This window comes from Cyanistes caeruleus, chromosome 1 (genome assembly GCF_971803275.1).
Source record: "Cyanistes caeruleus chromosome 1, bCyaCae1.hap1.1, whole genome shotgun sequence".
Taxonomy (NCBI): domain Eukaryota; kingdom Metazoa; phylum Chordata; class Aves; order Passeriformes; family Paridae; genus Cyanistes; species Cyanistes caeruleus.
In genome coordinates this window covers 77,145,055-77,165,224 of record NC_141701.1, presented here as the reverse complement: position 1 = coordinate 77,165,224, position 20,170 = coordinate 77,145,055, and the positions used below count along the sequence as shown (strand labels likewise).

Here is a 20,170-nt window from a genome sequence, read left to right as displayed (position 1 = left end):
TAGGGCAACAGGATGAAAATTTATGCACCATGCTGTCAAATAAAAGCTGAAGCTGTGTGGCAAATTGACTTATATTTCACTGAGAAACAACACTGAGGATTTACAAAAAAATATTTAATAAAATAGTATCTTTTTATTATGGTCTTACCTGAAGTTTTTACAGGTGTGTACAGTATTTAATGGCATTTTTAGTATTTGGATAATAACAGAAATTTATTATTTTGAACATATTCTTCATTCTATCACCCCTTTTTTTGTCTTGCTGTGCCAAATACCATTCCAACTTCATGAATTAAATACAGTTCATAAAATCCTATATTTCTGGTTTTGCATGGTATTTGCACTAACAGTTGTGCCACCTTTGCAAAATTCAGTAGTGAAAAATTAGCTTTTGCCAAAATTTTCAATGAGTATTGCCATGACTTTGGTAAAAGTGGTGTGCATGATTATAGATATTTTAGATTTTTTCAGACTGATCTTATTCTGTTCCACTTCAGCAAAAAGTATTATGACAAACCAGTAAAAATATTATTGACAAACATCGTAAGTACTGTTAATTGTCTAAGATATGTATAGTCAATGTAATGTACTTTATTGTATATAGTAAATGGAATAAGCATTATACCCTGGTGAGTTGTTATGCGTTAAGCCCAGCTAGAAACTTATCCTTACACAGCCACTTGCTCTCTCCCCTACCAGTGGGATGGGGAAGAGAATCAGGAAAGTAAAAGTGAGAAAATTTGTGGGTTGAGATAAAGACTGTGTAATAGATGTAGCCAAAGCTGCACATGCAAGCAAAGAAAAGTAAGGAAATCACCACTTCCCATGGGCAGGCAGGTGTTCAGCCATCTCCGTGAGGACAGGGCAACATCACATGTAGCAACTCTGACTTTGGAAGACAAACACCATCACTCCAAACATCCCCTCCTTCCTTCTTCTTCCCCCAGCTTTATAAGTGAGGATGACATCGCACGATATGGAAAATCCTTTTGGTCATTTGGGGTCAGCTGTCCTGGCTGTGTCCTCTCGCAGCTTTTCCTGCATCCCCCACCCCCTCGCTGGTGGGGCAGTACAAGAAGCAGAAAAGAACTTGATGCTGTGCAAGCCCTGCTCAGCAATGACAGAAACATCTCTGTGTTACTCACACTTTTTCCAGCACAAATCAAAACCACAGATTCATACCAGCTATTGTGAAGAAAATTGACTCTACCCCAGCCCAAATCAGTACATGGTTTAAAAATACGCATTTGTTTTGCATCTCTTATGTGAATGAAGGTAGAGAACTCTGTGGTGTCTTTCAAACAGACCAAGCCACTGGAGTCTGTACTGTTTATGTTTCAGGTTCAGTCCAGACAGACTGTAGCTGAACACTGAACAGAAAAATTCTTATGAAAAGAGCACTTTCCCTCCCCTTTTATGTTTCCCTCAGGATATCTATCAGTTCTGTGCAGCAGTCTGTGTGGGCTTCACTGCTTATATCACAGGAACAACTTTTATTGGATTCCACTTTAGCACTTGAGTTTCAAGACCCAGCATGAAAATGAAAGCAGAGGTAGAAATACTGTTTGGTCCCACATTCCAAGAGCTTAGATCAATTTTAGTTGAAAGTAAATATGAAAAACCACCAGGGCTTTCGAAGGCAAAGGTCCTACATTTCAAAAATACCTCTCTCAGACATGGTTATGGATACATCCAGTTCTGTTACTTTTTGGGCAAACCAAACCAAGCCAGGAGTGGCTGCTGTTCTTCCTGTTCTGCTCTCTGACAATTTAAAAGTGATTTTTACAAGAATTTTTTAGCAGAAATGTGGTTAGCAGAATTTTTTTAATTTAATTTTAATTTAATTTTAATTTTTTTTCCTTACCAATTTTGAAATACATTTAATTATTAGGACAGGAGACAGATGACAGTTCACATAGACCGGTTCAGCTTATCTTTTGGCTCCATAAAAAAGGACATTTAGCTAAAACTGTAATTCAGGAAGTCATCAGGATACAATGCAGATGGTGATAATCTCTATACAAGTCCTGGCTGAATCAAAACATCAGAAAGTATAGATCCTTTAGATGCTTTTGCCTCGCTCTGAAATGTGGTTCCTAAAATATACCCTGCTAGAGAAGCTGAGTTAATGACCCAGTCATTTCATCTGTTGAATTCAGCAGCAGTCAAGTAGAAAATTAAAATAAGGTAAACTTGAGCATCCTGCTGAGGTCAGATACTATATGAGTAAGTTCAAATTTCAACACATTCACTGTTAATTTTTATTTCAGGTAATTCAGACTATCACTGCTACTGACAAAGATAACTCTGCAAATGGCGCAAGATTCCATTTTTCTATTGATGAAGGGCTTTCTCTGAACCCCAACTTTACTCTAAGGAACAATGAAGGTAAATCAAATATATAAATCTCAAAGAAATGGGCTTCTGTTTTGTCTGGGATGTCTTAATTGAACAGAACAATTTCTATGCATTTCCTGACAGAAACAGAAAACAGTAATATGTCATCACTGAGCTGTTGTATATCAAGGACATGCGTACAAAATACATTGCAAACTATGAATAATCAGATATAGCATTTTGGATTTATATTCCACTTTATTTTAGTATTTACACTTCATACTTTCAGGAATATTTTTGACAAGTGGATTAAAGAAAAATATGTCAATTTGGACTACCTTTAGGTGAATAGCACTGATTGGGTACTGTCACGGTTATTGCCAATTATTGCTTAAAGCAGAAAAAAAAATTAAGGGGCATAAAAATTGGAATTAATGCTTACTTTTACAGATATAGCATCAAAAGCAGATTCTTCTATGGTTCTTGGATGATAGTCTATTGCTTCATGCCATTCCTAAGAAAGTGTGCCTAAACATTACAATCAGAAAAATCATAGCAGATAGGCCCAGAAGGAAAACAGCCCTCAGAGTTTCCAAAAAGCAAATGTTTCTGAACATTTTTTGAGTAAAAAACTGTTTAACCTTTCCAAACCTCAAACCTAAACCAGCATTGCTCTTCATCAAGTATTATCTTGTGGTCTCCACTTTGCAACCTGATGAAAATAAGAGTAAACTGTAAATGTATGTCTCTATTTTCCTACTGAGATTTTGTGTATGCGTGTATTGTGGGGTAACAATGTGTAATGTATGTGTAATATGTGTGTACTGTGTGGATTGTGTGTGGGATTTGCTTTATTTTACAGTTATATACTTGTAGTACTGCTGTGGAATACATTTTGAGACCTTACAGATCACTAGTCTTCTGTAATGCATTAACTCTATCATTGGTATATTTGGTATTATACAGTGATATTGAAACAATTCTTTACAGACTTTTTTATGTGTTTGTAAAATCAATTAGGGAAGGAGATTGTATAACCTTCTTAAAGAATCTGTTCCAGTGTTTAGCTATACTTACAGCAGAAAAAAAATCACACTATTTATTTGGAATACATAAATACATTTAATATTCAAGTTCCAAAAGAGATCAATAAATATATGCCAATATTAATAAATAATCATAAATATTGAAGGGGTTATTAATATATTAAAAATATTCCCTAAGTGAGATTCTAGCACTTTCCCAGATTAATATATCAATCCGATTCAGATTGTGCTGGAACATTATAGAAAAAGCCAGACGGTTGTTCCTGAAATGAAGGAGGGGTACCGTTACATATTTCTGTATTTTAGTCTGTGTTTGCAATAAACTCATTGAGTACTGGACTGTGATCTCATGCAAAAGACCATGTGTATGTTCATTTCAATACAAGATATTTATATCAAGAAGGTTTTTTTAATAGCTCTACTAAAACTGTAGTTTCTGACAAAGTAGATATTTTATGGTTTTGAACATATTTAAAACTGGATCTGTATTATGTGTGCTCATTGCTACATAAGTTATTTAACTACACTGATGTATAAAAGGGCATGAACTTCTAACAGACATTTGATGCAGCAATGTCATGTTTTGGATAGAATATTCAACTTTGGATAGAAGCACTTGCTGCTTTTTTTTCACTCGCCTGAGATCAGGGAGCAATGACTTAGCAATATCAACAACTGAAAGTAATGTTTGTACTACCCGAGGTTGGAATTTATGGGGGGAAAGAGAGGAAGGAACTGAAAAATGTGTCTTTTAAGGTAAAAGCCTATTGTGCATTATGGTTTTTTTTTCACCTAAGGAAGTACAAAATTATGCACTTCCTACAGAATCTTGCATGAAACGTCTCACACATACAGAGGTTCCAAAAATGCAACTTCCAAACTGGCCATATAATTAAAAAAATTACTTCTTAACTCAAATCAAAACAAGAAATTTATCTTAAAAACAAATGCACAGTTATGGTTTTGCTTGGTACAAGACACTTTGAATCTATTGTTTAAACATTGTCCTTTATTGGAACCTTCTGTTTGTGACACAATCTATACATAAAATATTAGTGAAACACCTATGAAGTACATGCACAATATCCAGGTATCTACCATTTACAACTTCCATATTTCTCATCTATTCAGAAGCAGATTTTTTGTTGCTTTCTATTCTAGGAAGTAGCAGAAAGAAGGTGGGCAGAAAAGGCTTTTCTTATGTCTGTGTCAAGTTTGCACTTTTGAAAATTCATGTTTTCAAACATCAGGTATTAAAAGTCATCAGAATGCTCTGAACAGAAGACAGCTGCTATTTTTACCTTTGGATTTCCAAATTCTATAAAGGCTGGCATTCTGGAAGGGTTTTGTTTGTTTGTTTCTTATGTTTTTAAAGAAAAAACTACAAAAATTGGCTTAAGTCAAAATGATAAAACCCAAATTCTTGATTTCACATAGAAAATGAGTCAATAGTAGCTGTATCTGTCTCTACAAAACTATTATTTCTCTTACAGTCACCTTCTAATTCAGTCATCTTATATTTCTTCAGGAAAAAGGTTCCATTTCATAAAAGTACCTGTAGACATTTTTTCCCCTTGTTTTCATAACCCAAGACAACAGAGGTTTTTTCTTGGACCCCAAATGGACTTTTGCATGGATGTACCCCTATTTGTTTATTATCAGTATACTACACAGCAGTGCACTGGATGTTAAGATATTTATGCTTATATCTATGCACTTTGACTGAAATCTAGGTATTGTGCAAGCATAAGATTCTGTAGTTTATTCTTATCTACATGTATGGATTGCAGCACTATACAACCCCAGCATGTGTATGATTCAGCTCAATAAAATTCTGTGGCTTTAGCAAACTAAATAGGTATTAAAGTCTCAGTCCATATAATTGGTTATTTGACCAGTTGAACTTCTATCTCTTGGGCCTGAACTTGTGCATTTTCTAAATGAAAATCTCCACAATCTTAAATCTCCGTTTGTGAAATGTTCACCCTCATAATGCAGAGCTTAAAATCCTCAGGGAAATGTAGGTCAGGATAGAGTCACAGGGCTATACCAAATATAACATCCAGCAAAATTAAGAGTTCTTTGAATCCCCTTCTGTATTCTGTAGTTCGTGCTACAGTTTTCATTAGAAAGAAAAAAAAAGGAAAATACAGAATATGATAGTTTTTCTGTACTGTATTCTTAAGGTACAAGAGATTCTTTGTTGCTATTTAAGTTTTATTACATACTTTAAAAGTACTGTTCAAAGAAAGTAAAGGCTTACAAGTATGAACAAGAGGACAGACAACAAAATGATGCAGTATCTGTGGTCATGTAAGCAAGGCAAAACAAGAGTTGGAAAAGGATTTCTTTGTTATACAAAGAAAATGCATTAAATTGAAATAATTTTATGCAGCTTTAGAGGAGAAAAAAGCAAACCCAGAGAAGAGGCCTTTCTTTTTTGTTTGAGAATTGTACTTACGAAGGTCTTTTAATGAAAACAGGGTTGTTTACAATTTATTCTGCCTAGAAAATTGTTACAATTTCTATTGAAATCTGAGAAGTCAAGTACTTTTTCCACTGATTGTATATTGTAGATCAGATTCCACATAACTCATTTCATTGTCATCTGTGTTCTCCTCACTTTCTATTTTAGGATATTGTCATAGATAATTTTGTAATCCTTTTTCTAATATCACAAACTTACATTTTTTGCCTAATCAGAAATATCTGCTTTTGCATATCCCATTAAAAACTTCCCAGAGCAATATGGGGCTAAAACCATCTTCTGTTGGGAAATCAGAATAAAATGACAGAAGTTCTTCCCAAAAGATCCATTTTTATGTATTGAATTCTAGACTTGTACATTTTTTTTTTACCCTAAAATAATAATATTTTTCCAGATGCTTAAAGAACCGTGGATATACTTGTGAAAAATGTTTAGTTTGATGGAAAATGCATCTGAACATGTCATTATTATCGTATTTCCAAAAATTAATATGTAGACACACTTCTCTTTCAGAACTTACATTATACTTTTCAAGAGATGAAAAAAGATTGAATCCTCAGGAAACAGTTCATTTAGAACATTTAAGAAATTTCTGCACTGTAAAACACTGTTTTGCTGGTGCTATTTTTTATCACAAGTTATACAGTTTACCATGGATGCTTAATGGTGTTGTAAATTTCCTGGGCAAGCAGGGTTTATGCAGATACTGGACACATTCACCCAACACTGCCAGTAAGGTCTGTGAAATCCATCGCTTCAATAAATTGAGATTGCTGACTTCTGCAGACTAAGTTTAGCTTACTTTCAATGAAGAACAACTCCCTAGAAAATGCTTAGTATTTGTTCTCCTCTTCTTTTATTTCTTCAGGACAAAGGTTTCATATCACAAAAGTATTTGCAATTTATTTTTCCCCTCTGCCCACTTATCTCAAAGATCTGGCCCTTTGATTATTGCCCAGTGATGGAGAATGTTCTGGAATTGGAATAAAGGTATGCCATTTTTCTGATACTATAATTCTGGAGATTCCATTTTCTTCATTTTATGTCAGAAGATCCATTAACACCCACAGAAGTGGGCATGTGTTTTTCTGTAATATCTAGAGCACAATGAGTTCAATGGCATCTGTATAAAATGAAGTTTATAATGTATTCATCCACCCATGCCTGTGATACATATTAACCTTTTTCCCTGTGTCACAGATGAAAAAATAGAAAAAAAAAAATCAACTTTACTCATCATTGCTCTTATTTAGAAAGAGAGCAGCCTCCAGAGAGTAATTGATCCCATCCCAGTGTGAATTTCTTACATAACCTTCTGTTTATCACTCTGCCCTTCTTATCTCCTACCATATTGGACAGTATGTCTGTGAATTAACTTCAGAGCTTTCAAGCTGCAAATGTGTATGCCAGATATCAGACCATGTCTCAGTAGTTCTAGAATATCTAAAGTGGCTTTTAAAATGGTTGGATTGAAGCCCCCACTTTGCAACCCATCACGAGGGGGAAAACACCCGCATAGTTCCCACTTCCATTTACATCACAGAGTCATGCTTGTTCTGGTGATGTGGTACTGTGAATTACTGCTGACCTTCTGTAAAATGTCATCCTGCTAAGAAGACAAGTTGTAACTGGAGAGAAATGATATCTGAGAAAGTGCAAGTTAACATCACACATGGTGGCTGTAAGTACAGTCCACAGAAGTACTGTTACTGTAAATGGATTGAATGTCTGAGTAGGTATTATCACAGAAGCAACATATGGAAGTTAAAAAGGAATTCTACCATGAGTATAACAGAAAACCAGGACCAGCTACTGTCGAGGGAAGACATCTTCCCTCTTCAGGCCTCTGAACGTCTTTGAAAATTTTTTGATTTAAAAAAGTTGTCTCTAAGATGGATTGTAAAGTTAGTTTAGTGCACAGTGTAGAGGTTTTTGCATGTCTTTTCTGGACTGCAACTTGTTCGTAATTCACAAACCAACCACAAATAAAAAATATTTCAGGCAAAAAATGTGCTCTATGTTACTTTTAGTTTTTGCTACCCACTGAGCTAGAAACTTATAATAGCTTTTTGCCCATTGGCAATTGCTTTGAAGCCAGCAAAAAAGAAAAAAATATTTACAAGTTATCAATAAAGAAATGAAACAGAAATGCCTATCATGTAGTCCACATAAACAAATTAACAGCTCCAACTTTAGAAATGTAAGAAATGCAAATCATTCCAATATATCTTCTTTGGTTTTAATTAGTTTATGACTTCTCAGAAAATTTATAGTAGTTGAACTGCTGATACAAGCAGAACTGAAAATTGAAATATGCCTTAAGATACAAACAGGATTTTACTTTTTTTTTTCACTTCCATTTCTCTTGTCTCTTCTTTTAATGTGTAATGTGTCAAAGGAATTCTCAAACTGTGAATAATAAATGATCATGCTCCAATGTGCTCCAGCAGTTACCTTCCATGGCATTACCACTGTATCTCTGCTTCCTTGATTTTCCTGTCTTCTCTTTATTTAGCTCAGAAGCTCAATGTAAAAAGGCAGTGATGATGGAAAAAAGACTGTGATAAAAGCCTTGTATACAGTGTACAGTCTGGCTTAGTAAACTATGACATCTTCAGAGTGTGAGGAGTTGATGTTTCCCATGGGCATTTCCCATGGGTAACCTCAAACTCACTTATAATGAATCTTAACTTATAGCTGACATATTTGCAAAAAACAGCCCAAACAGGAGTAAGTTTAGATCATTACAAAGTTTAGATCATTAAATGGAACAATGTACAACACAAAGTATCAGGTAAATATTTCTTTCCCTATGTTGGAGTTGTTAATTTTCCTTAGAAGCTAGTCCTGTAATCTCCAGTGAGTCCTGGTTCTTATCATATTCCTCAGGGGTTCAGTTCATCATTTAAATCTATTGAGATAAAAAAGTCTTTCCTTCCAGGCCTAGAAGAATGAGATCTGTAGTTCTCATCATCCTATTTCTATTGCTGCTATCCTATATGCTTGCCTTGCTTGACTATTTGCTCTATCTTTTTTTCAGATATCAAAGAAATTTCGCACTACATAACCCCCTGGCTCCCTTTCAAACTACTACTGTTGATAGAACTTTTTTCCCTTTCTCAATAAACTCTTTTCTAGATCATCAGTGTCAGACTTTATACTTGGCTTCCTATAGCTTTTACAGATTATGAGATTTTTTTTTTGTTCTGTGCAAAGCTGTTAAAAGTTGCTGTCTTTCTAGCTCTCCTCTCAACATGTTCCTATAATGTTTTTTGATAAGGAAAAAAGGAATTAAAATTTGAAATCTCAGAACACCAGAATAGTTTTCAGGGTGCAGTCCATATTGCGGTTTGGCTAAACTTTTTTCTATCCATTCATTTTGTTGGCATACTTTTACAAATGATTGTCCTCTAATCAGAACTCTGACTAGAGCATCAGAGATGTAATTTCTGTGTTATGGAAATATGATTGGCTTTGATAATTTTCTGCTGTACTTGATTCTCAGCAACCTTCGGAAAACCAGACGCAGTTTCCTTTTTGGAAAAAAAATGTTAGATATCTTATTTGTAAAATATTTCAGGAAATATAATGAGAAAAAAATAGAGAGTTCAGGTACTTTCCAGTATTTTACTTGTATGTAAACACAATGCACTAAGTTACCATATCTAAGTCTGTGATAGAGTAATAATGAGATTTAACACCTCTGATGATATTGGGAACAGAAAACTTCCAAGCCAGTGTCTGAAAAATCATACTCTGGATTTGTGTTAAGATTTGTGAAATTTCATTGAAAGAAAAGCTTTACACTCTTTCTTTGAGAATGTTTATCACTGGATATTTTATTACAGAAACATCTGGGTATGTCATGTAACATCTGTTTCTACAGAAATCTACTTACTACTCCAGAAAACACAATCAACAAAAATTCATCATTGCAGTTCTTTGAAATTAAAAATTTTGTACTGGTTCCCTTTTTTCCTTTAATTGTGTCTTCTATCAAAATTTCATTGTATCTTATATTTAGTTACATGAAGTTAATAGTACAGGAAAAACAATTTAATATTGAGAGAACAAATACAACATTGAAATAAAAAAATTCCTAGTTTTAAAATTTGTATTTATTCTGTACAGTATAGAAATAACAGTTTGGCAAGGCCTTCTTCCTAGAGAAACATGATTTAATTATAGCTTTTTTCACATTTTTTTCACTATATCTTTGTATTGTGTAATTTTCCCATTTCTTCTTTTTTTTCTCTTACTTTCTTTTTTCTCTTAGCTTAAGTATTTTTCCCTTACAATTTTCCTCCCATCTGTCCACATTTACTCTCATAGCATACATTCTCACATCTCAATGTTCTTTCCTTTACATCTTTTCCAATACTCTCTGTGCTAAAATTCTATCATTACTGCAAGATCCTTGATCAGGAGTCCTCAGTTTTTTCTTCATTATATTCAGTCTCTGATGCTTTTGTTGTCAGCCAGTATTTTCATCACTGCTACTGCACAGTGCTGCTGTGCACTGGATCATCCACTCTTTTTAAAATTAATGTTACAACATTAAGGCAACAAGCACAGCACTTGGCTTTGTACCTCCTTTTGACTCTATGTAGAACCCAATGGAACACAGATCTCATTATCAGGGGGTTTTTCTCTTGAATTTACAAAATAATGTGAAAGTTGTATTGCAGCTCAACAGCATACTGTTATCATATGTCAAAAGGAATTTACATGCCATAGTGTATCATGGTGCATACATGAGGCTATTTAGGGACTCTTAAGGATCTGCAGACTGTTGGAATAATGTTGAGGCAGGAAACAAACCTGGTGCACTCTTTCCATACGACCTGAGGAAGGTTACTGGTGTATGTTAATAACAGTGACTGTGCTTGGGTGTTATGCAAGAGTCCTAATTGGCCCAGAACAACAAAATACTAAATATTTTTGGGTAGGATGTATGTGTAACAAATAACTTTTCAAAGTATGTTATATCATGGAAATTTTATAATCTTTATGGAAATATGGTTTCCACGACATGCTGTTCTTATGTTCTGTCCCAATTTTTCATATTAAAGAACTATCGGTTCACCTCATTCTGGTTCCAGTAAGGTTCTGTTACTTGAATGAATATAAACAGCATAATAAGTGATTGATGTCATCAGTCATCAAAACATAACCTTGTAGAAGTAAACTTGACATAAACAAGTAGAAGCAGGACTCCAAGGCCTATAGCAAACAAAAAAAACCAAACAAACAAATAAATACCTTATATTGTGCCCACTCCAAGTGAAAAGAACATCATTAATGACTTTATAACAAACTTCCCATGCTGGGTATTTGATATTTCCAAAATGGGGGGGAATGTGGAGGGGTGTTGTAGGTGTTGCTTATGTGAGGAAGTAAAGCTAAAGGACTTCAGTGCTTAGTTCTTGGCTTAGCAGCAATGGTATCACTTCCCAGCTCACATATGTATTTCTTGTGTGAAACCTGTTACCAAATATATTATCTTGTGATATTGTGCTGATGTGGGATGATATTACCAGTTTTTCTAAATATCACTGTCAGATGGTATTCAAAATAAAATGTTGACAAAAGTGGGTTGAAATTAATGTTTTAAAATTTTACACAGAGCTTGATAGAAAATACAGCATGAAGAGTAATCACCTGAAATAGATCTTCTATCCAGTTTAGATAGAAACTTAACTCTTTCACTCAAATGTACATGCATCAGTCCAATGGGCAAATATATGCCATACTGGCTATATTGTTGCACTAGATTTTCACAGAGTGACATGGATTTAATTTTTCCATAGATTATGATAAAACCATTTAATACTGTAACTACAGTAGTAAGGAAAAATAAGAAAATGTCATGTTTATTTGTTTGTTTGTTTTTAATAGGAAGAGAAACCTGTCATATGTATTTAGTTCTTCTCACCCTTCTGTTTTTTGCTACAAAATTCCAATCTCATAACCCCACAATTTGGAAGCCATGTGACAAGCAATACAAGAAGAAAACTCTTTTCTTCTGATGTCCCTTTACATTTATCAGTCCCCATCTCTCTCTCTCCATAACTGCTTATGCTTCAAATTAGCACTGTCTCCAATTATTTTTTTTATTTATCTTGGGCTTTTATTCAGAGGCTAATAATTTCATAGTGGTGTCATCAAACTGAAAATAAATTTTACACATTTGAATATTAGCTATAACTATATATTTTTGTAGCATTTTTCACCCTACATTCTCTTTAAGCCTCTGAGTTTCTTGGACTTAAAGGGATATGTATGGAAACTTCCTACCCTCCTTAGTGCCTACAAATGCTCTTCCAATATGTGTGTAATACGCAGTAGATTTTCCTTGTCTGTCTATGCCAGATGGACCCGTAGGTAATGGAAGGGTGACAAAGTCTTATGTCACTATCTCCCCCTGTCTTATTTATCTTTAAACTCTATTAGTTTAGAACATGAAATATCCACTCTTTTCCTTTCCTTTGCCTTCCTTTTCTTTCCCTCTTCCTCCAGACCTCTCCAAATTTTGTGTCTTTGGTCACTGTCCTTTCAAATGTTTTCTGAAAGCTCACTTAAACTTTAAAACCTTTTGCAAACACTAAAACATTATAGTCTTATTTTACCATTTACTAAAGAAATTTTAATATTCTTTTGAGAATCAAGAGGATTTTGTGTTGTGCAAAAATTGCACAAAATTTTTCATAATTCCAGGTATTCAAATTGACAAGACTCCATATGCTACCAGCAGCATAACATGGCAAGAAAACACTTTCAAATTGGGGCCAAAATGTTTGTTAAAGTTCACTTAGATTTCAATAAAAATACAAGAGTTTTAAATACTCTTATTTATATAATGTTGGTTACTTTCTACTTCCTCCTATTTTTTCTCTATTGGACAGAAAGGCTTCCTGACAAATTTTAATTCTAGATTGTGCATTTTCACAGACTAGGATTGGCTAGTTTTAACATGCCCCATGTTTCTTTTTGATGGGAAACTAGAAGTATATAATTTTGGTTTTCTTTAATTTTTTTTGCTTTTCTGAATTATTTTTCTGGTTTTGATATTGTAGATAATACAGCCAGTATCCTGACAAGACGAAGGAGATACAGTCGAACCACTCAAGATATCTATTACCTCCCCATTTTGATTTCTGACGGCGGCATGCCCCCTCTCAGCAGCAGCAGTACCCTCACCATCCGTGTTTGTGCCTGTGAGAGAGACGGACGAGTGAGAACTTGCCATGCCGAAGCTTTCCTCTCCTCAGCTGGCTTGAGCACAGGAGCTTTAATCGCAATCCTGCTCTGTGTTGTCATTCTTCTTGGTAAGCCATTTGCAATGCTAAGTAATGTTATCCCTCCAATGCCTCTTGGAATCTGACAGGGCACAAGGTTTCAGTATGATATGCTTTTGAACTGGTGGTTGACTGGTAGTAGGAGGCAATTAGAACCACATAGCTGTGGTTATAGGGGAAAAGTTTAGTTAAAGTTAATGGGGAAAAATGCCTTTAAAGTGCATTTTTGAATATCTGGAATCCAGTAGAATTTTTTCCAGAGGTTATCAAGTAATTAACATTGCAGATCTTTTTTCTGCAATTTGGAAAGATTTCAAAAAGAGGCTGACTCTAATTCCATGTCTTGAAAGGTGTGAAAAATTATAGAAAATAGATGGGCAAACTTTTTCAAAATGCATTATGCTGTAAGAATCATTATTTCCACTCTACAAAAGCCATTTAATTACCTTTGTGTAATAAACTGATAGCAAAGCACAACACAATCAACAAGGGACATAGAAGACTATAAGCAGACATACAAGATTGATGCCATTGCAAGTTTTTTTCTCTTGACTGTTTTTAGGTTTTTTATTTTCCCAGGCCAATTCCAATGTTACCCATTAGTTAATATTTTGGTTGGTTTTGGTTTGGACTCTTTTTCTTGTCAGAGACACAATTTGCTGCATACACGACTCTGTGCTACTCTTGTGAATTTTCTGCATTCTTATAGAGATGACAAGAAATAATAGTAATTGCATTGTAACCAAGAGGATATTTTGTGGATTTTTTTCCCAAAGACTATTTTTTCTAAGACCTACTTTCCTTACAGCTTACTTCCGTATTTTCTTGTCAGAAGGCTGTTTTGAAATATAAAGTAATATATTTATCTTGCAATTTTGTATTTTATTATGCAAAATTGAATATCCATAAGAAAAAAAAATAAATCTTTTACTTAGTAATTCAATTTATATGCTAAACATTGGTTTTAATGAAGCACTGGAAGCTGTGGTTTATGCTTCTGAAAAATGCCAACTTTAGTTGCTCATTTTTCATTTACCTGAAAGAATGTTATCTCCATTTATCTCCGTTATGAGATCCCTAAAAAAACTAAGTAGCAGATGATCCCAAATACCAGTACTGAAAATATCAGCCTGAAAACATTACACCCCTGTATTTTTGATTTAGTGTCTGCTATTTCTGTAACATATTCTGATGTAAACTTTAAACCTACTCTAATATCTGCAGTTTTCTCTTTAGCAATTGTGGTCCTTTTCATCACCCTAAGACGTAGCAAGAAGGAGCCTTTGATCATTTCAGAAGAAGATGTTCGGGAAAATGTTGTGACATATGATGATGAGGGCGGTGGAGAGGAAGACACAGAAGCATTTGACATCACAGCACTGCGGAATCCATCTGCTGCTGAAGAGCTAAAATACCGGAGGGATGTTCGTCCTGAGGTGAAGCCTCTGTCCAGGCATCATCCCTCCTCAAGCCTTGACAGTATAGATGTTCAGGAGTTCATTAAACAAAGACTGGCAGAGGCTGATCTGGACCCCAGTGTGCCCCCATATGACTCCCTGCAGACATATGCCTATGAGGGTCATAGATCAGAAGCTGGGTCTATCAGCTCTCTGGATTCAACAACAACACACTCTGACCAGGATTATAATTACCTTGGAGACTGGGGACCTGAGTTCAAGAAGCTAGCTGAACTCTACGGGGAAATAGAACCAGAAAGAACAACTTAGTTGTAATTCTCAGAACAGAGAAGCTCCTAAACAACTGGACAGATAATGACAACAATGGTAACAAAAAAAAAAAAAATATACAGTACTTGGAACTGAGTAAGTTGTATGCAGTTACTGTAGAACAAGTGCCCTTTTCATATTTGAAACTGGGTTCCACAATTGGAAGAAAGTCAAATTTTGGAAAATACAGAAAAAAGAGTCTGTTGTCCCTTGTGTATTTTTTTTTTAATTGCTCATTAAAGTCTCTGGTACCTTATCTGCAACAATACCTAAAGTAAAGCCAAGAAATGACATTTTTATTGCAATATGTGTAACAGCTCCAAGCTGCAGCAAGTTTATGGTCATGTCTGTTTAAGAAGAGAGCTGACAGAGGATCAAATCTCTTGCAGGGGGTTGTGTTGCATTTCTAGCTGTGCTCTAGGCCTTGTGATCCCAATGTGAGGTAGACAATGAGGTTTACTATCAGTGTGAGAAGTGCTACCAGTCTTTTTCCTTTACATAGGCAATAAGCCACACCTGTCCCCTTAAATAAATGGTCCTTGGATGATTTAATCTTATTGACTTAGCAGGTTGCATTGAGAAGCTGTCATTTCATTATGTCCTTCATAATCTAGTCACCCATACCCAGCTAACAGATGGAGGGCATCATTTTCTATAGCTCAAACACAACTCTAGCCCATAACCCCAGATCTGCTCTGTTACTGTGTGCTAGAGGAACTGTTGTTTCCAGTGTTGTACTTTTCATTTTTGTCTTTTCATGGGAACATCATTCATCTAAATGGAATAGGCCCAAAGTACTCTTCATGCAGCAAAGCAGATGAAGTTTAGGCTTTTTCAATAAAAACAACAATGGCAGCACCATTTAACTATGCAGTTGTTTGGTTCACTGTGCTTCACTTATGTCAAGAGCTGAAGCTTTTTAAATCTTTTGCTGGTCTGAGTCCAGAAGCTACAACAGTCTGGTTAAAACCCGGAGTTCTTCATCATAATGTTTTTCTATTTTTGTGTTTGACTAAAAGCAAAGTAGAGCTGATGATAAGACATTGTGATAGAGAAAATTGAAGGAAAGAGAATAAGATGATGATATTTTTTCTTTCAAGTTCAATCTACTGATTTTTATTTCTCTTAGAGTAATTGCCACCTCAGCAGAACAAGATGGTTTTTCCCTGTTCTGAGCATCATGGAAACAGAAACACTTTAAGTCAGTGAAGGAAATATACTCTTACTGTGGTTCCTATGGATTAAGTAAATTGATTTCTTTCATTAGTAACTTTGTAGCATTGAAGAGATGATAGCTCTCCTTAGCACCTAATCCAGCATTTTTTTTTTCTTTTTTTAGCATTGCAGCAGCAGAACTGCTAAACAGTTCTGCTTAACATAGCAGGCTGCTTAGCATCTCATCTAGCAGATTCTGATTTTTCTTTTCCTTTGTTTGACATTTTAACCTTTTCTTTGTCTTTCTGGTGATAATACTGTGAGAGGAACAGGAACTCATGAGAGATTACGACCTATAATGCTCATGATCACTATTAACAGTCCTCTGCTTCCAATTTTAGCTCCACTTTAGGGAAATGGACTTCTTCCAGTATGCATTTGATTGGAAAACTGTCCAGAGTAGAAGCTGTGTACTTTTTTCTTATTCTCCAGTCTGGTGTGCAGAGTAATACAGATTTGTATGCTGGACTAGATTCCTCCCTCTGCATTTTAGGTGCCACTTATATTTAGCTTAGTAAAGAAGGGTCTATATTTATTGCTGATCTACTGTGAGCCACACAGGTGAACTGGATAATTAAGCCTTCTTTTCTTTATGGTTGGATAGGTTCTAGACATGACTGAAATTTCTGATCAGCTTACTTTGAAGAGATTTTTTTTTTTTTTTTCTCTGAGATATAGTTCACTGCTTTTGGTTTGAACAGCCTTCTGGAGAAAATAACAAGTATCTCTGTAAGCAACTCTTACACTCTAAAATGAATTAGTTGTACAGTAGTTTCAGAATTGTTTTTTAGTACACTATTTGATTTAAAATTTGTAGTGCTTCTTCTGCCTGAACCTGAACCCACAGGAAAATTTAGTAGGGAAAAACACCTGAACCCTAAGATACTCTGCTGATGACTTGAAAGTAGTTTAATAATTTGTGTTAATTTTTTTATATACATTTTATAAAATACAGAATCTTTTAGAAAAGCATTTGAGGAGGCATTCTTACTGTACTGTGAAGTTAGATGCAGTAAGAGTTACACACAAGCTGAGAATGGTTGTCTTTTATTGTCTTTTTGGGGGTAGAACTAGGATATGTTTCAGTTTTGTCCCAAATAAAGCAACTAATAGTGTGTGATTTTATTAGGAGAAATTTTATTTTTATTTAGGTCACACTTGCTTTATGCCAACATCTAAATTTTTATACTGTTAAAAACAAAATGTTTCAGCATTACTACTACCATAGTACTCTGTATCACAGCTGCATGAAAATTGCATTCATTGCTGTATTATAGTTTGGAGAACTAGGTATTAGTTATCTTTATGTCTATTCCCTCTGGCCCTACACCAAAGCAGGGAAAATCAGTTGTATTTTGTGTTTTAAGCAGTGTTTGTGCCATTGTTTGTTTTTTTTTTATTTATATCACAGAGCGTTGAGGCTTAAAGGGAACAGAAGTGCAGTGACACAAACAAATAGTCACTGCTTATGCTAATGGTCAGTTTAATTTAATAATATCTCAGAGAAATAATAATCCCTTTTTTGCCATTCCTGGTGCTCTCTTTGCTGCTATAGAGCACATGCATCATACCCCAGGAAACCTGAGTCCTTTAAAACTCTGCAGGGTTATTGGGATGCTACTTCTGTGATGCTGCCGTGTGTCCTGTTTGGTACGTCCTATCCACAGTGATCGCCAGGTGTGCTTTTCTACCATGATACGTCTGCATGCTTGCTATGCTTACTGTGTTTTATTCAAATACACATCACAGTGTCGTGTTGTTTGCATGACAAATAACAGAATATTAAATCTTCAGGGCCACAGAAAAAGGCCTCACAGTGCAGAAATAACAGGTTTACAGTTTTATTATCCCAATCTCACTTTTTTTTTTCCTTTGGTCCTTTGTGTTCCGAAAACAAATTTAAACTATATTTGAGAAATTCTATGTTGACCTAGATTGAAGTGGATGAAAATTAACACTGGATGGCACAATCATTTTGTGGCATTTCTCATTTAAACAAAGTATATATCCAGTGAAAATATTGTGGGAAACTTCTCAGTTTATGGTTAAGTCTGATTATATAGACTATGCTTAAAGCTTTCATGGTTCTTTTGTGTACTCATATTCTCAAATATTTTCCTATTAGCCTAAATAGTAATCCTGTTGCTGCTTAACAACTAAATGCTGAAAACTGCCAATTTGACTTAAGCTGGAAATACTGAGTAAAGTTAAATGGCACATGCAAGTGATACTTAAGGGCTTTTCTATTTACAATTTGATTTCTACAACAGCCATTCAATTAATAGTACATTTCCACCAAAATAATTAGTTGCATTCCTTCAAATAAACCCTCTTTCTTTTAATGGTGAGGGCACTCGATATGCTGTAATCTTGGCAAGTCAACATAATCTGAAAAAATGGTCAGTATAAGAATTGTAAAATGTGAAAATATATTGTCAAATTAAAACCTGTCAAAAATGTAGTTTAATGCACTTTAAAGACAAAGAAGAGTATGAATTCAGCTGGCGTTAGATTAAGATTCATACATTGAAAACAGATTATTTGTTTATCAGTGTTATCTTTATTACATACACATAGAATACTGTAAAAGTTGAAAGTAACTTCACTCTGTTAAGCACTTTATTTTTTTTGCATTCTTCTTAGAAAACTAACTGCAAACATTTTTGAGTTTAATTCTAATTGATACAGTTGTTTAAATTGTGAATATTGAAAGAAAATGTCTATGGGATAGTATTATTTCTGGTATTTAAAAGGAATTTCAAAATTTTTGTGGTCTAAGAATTTTTTAAATCATCCTTTAAAAGATATAAGTATTGGACAAGTCTGGAATCAACCGAACTCATAAGCTCACACAAGGGTAATAAAGGTAATATTCTGAATGCAAAGAAAGATATGAAATTATGCTGCCTAGCTTTACTTTGTGGATTATAAAGTGCTAAGACCTTGTACTTGCAGTACATATAAATGGCACAGTGCATTCTAAGGAACATTAGAAGTGTGTTACAAGTTTTGGGCCATTCTTATTTTTCCAAAGTCTCCAAAAATATATATATTTTTTTTAACAAAAGAGTAATGTAAAGTATACCTCCTTATGCAAGTGTTACTGATAGAAATTGTTACATTTTCTTTTAATAAACAAAAGGGACAAAATCTTTTATTCGTATTTTTCAAATAAAATGTGCTCTTTGCTATGGTGATGGGTTATTGTATTCCTCATCACAACCAGAATGTGATATTTTGTCTTCACTCCAGTATTCTATGCTCACCAAGGAACCAGAACATCTAAAGATGCTCCATCTTTGTGACTCAGGTGGTACACAGGCCAATTACATGACATTAACGAGGCTAATGTCAGAAATGGTATGGGAACTTGAACTGGGTCTGTAACGCCTGGTATAGTCCCTTGATTGTGCCACTATTTCAGAGACTGTCTCACATGATTATCGCTACATATAGGGATGGAGAGACACACCATAAGATACTTTACAACAGACTGAAGTACAGCCACTAAATGGTTCATTACTTTTACTTGTGGCAACTGTTCCTCTCCAACCATCACTGTCTCAAAACTGAAATATAGTGTTATAGGACGAACACATTATCCACATGAGTGAATTGGGGAATTGCACATCTATGAATCCAGATTGGTGGTAAAAGCCATGGTTATTATCCTAAATTGACACAGAAGACAAAAGCAGACAAGGACATTTACAATGATCAAGCTCAGGCACATGTAATGAAAGTGCACAGGAATCCTTACTCAAAGGAATTAACAGGTTTTGTCAACAAATGACATTCTAGAAAATAATGGTACCATAGCTCACAACAAACTTGTTTCATGCAAGGACTACTTGCTCAGACTGTCATAAAATCCAAACTCAAAGCTAGGGTACACAGGAAACGAAAGCAGAATTTTCTTGCTGAACCCTACTTACTCTATTGTCCATGGGTCAATTTAGATTGTGTCCCACCATGCTATGCAATTTTCACATGTGCCTCACCACAGACCCACAAAAAAAAAAAAAAAGAAAAAAAGGTAAGATAATATTTGCAAGATAA

At 34.7% G+C, this 20,170-nt stretch overlaps 1 protein-coding gene across 12 annotated transcripts in view; it reads left to right on the top strand.

The window, feature by feature from the left end:
- CDH18 (cadherin 18) overlaps window positions 1–19,302 on the top strand; it is a 438,213-nt gene extending 418,911 nt beyond the window's left edge. For 7 of the 12 annotated variants that reach the window (XM_023922139.2, XM_086898437.1, XM_086898458.1 and 4 more), the window contains 3 exons: window positions 2,271–2,388; window positions 12,948–13,199; window positions 14,394–19,302. In XM_023922139.2, the coding sequence (XP_023777907.1) occupies window positions 2,271–2,388; window positions 12,948–13,199; window positions 14,394–14,896 (873 nt within the window). In that variant the 3' untranslated portion in view covers window positions 14,897–19,302. The remainder of the gene's footprint in view (window positions 1–2,270; window positions 2,389–12,947; window positions 13,200–14,393) is intronic. The other 5 variants (XM_086898493.1, XM_086898471.1, XM_086898504.1 and 2 more) reach the window with 1 other exon arrangement.
- The last annotated feature ends 868 nt before the right edge of the window (window positions 19,303–20,170 follow it).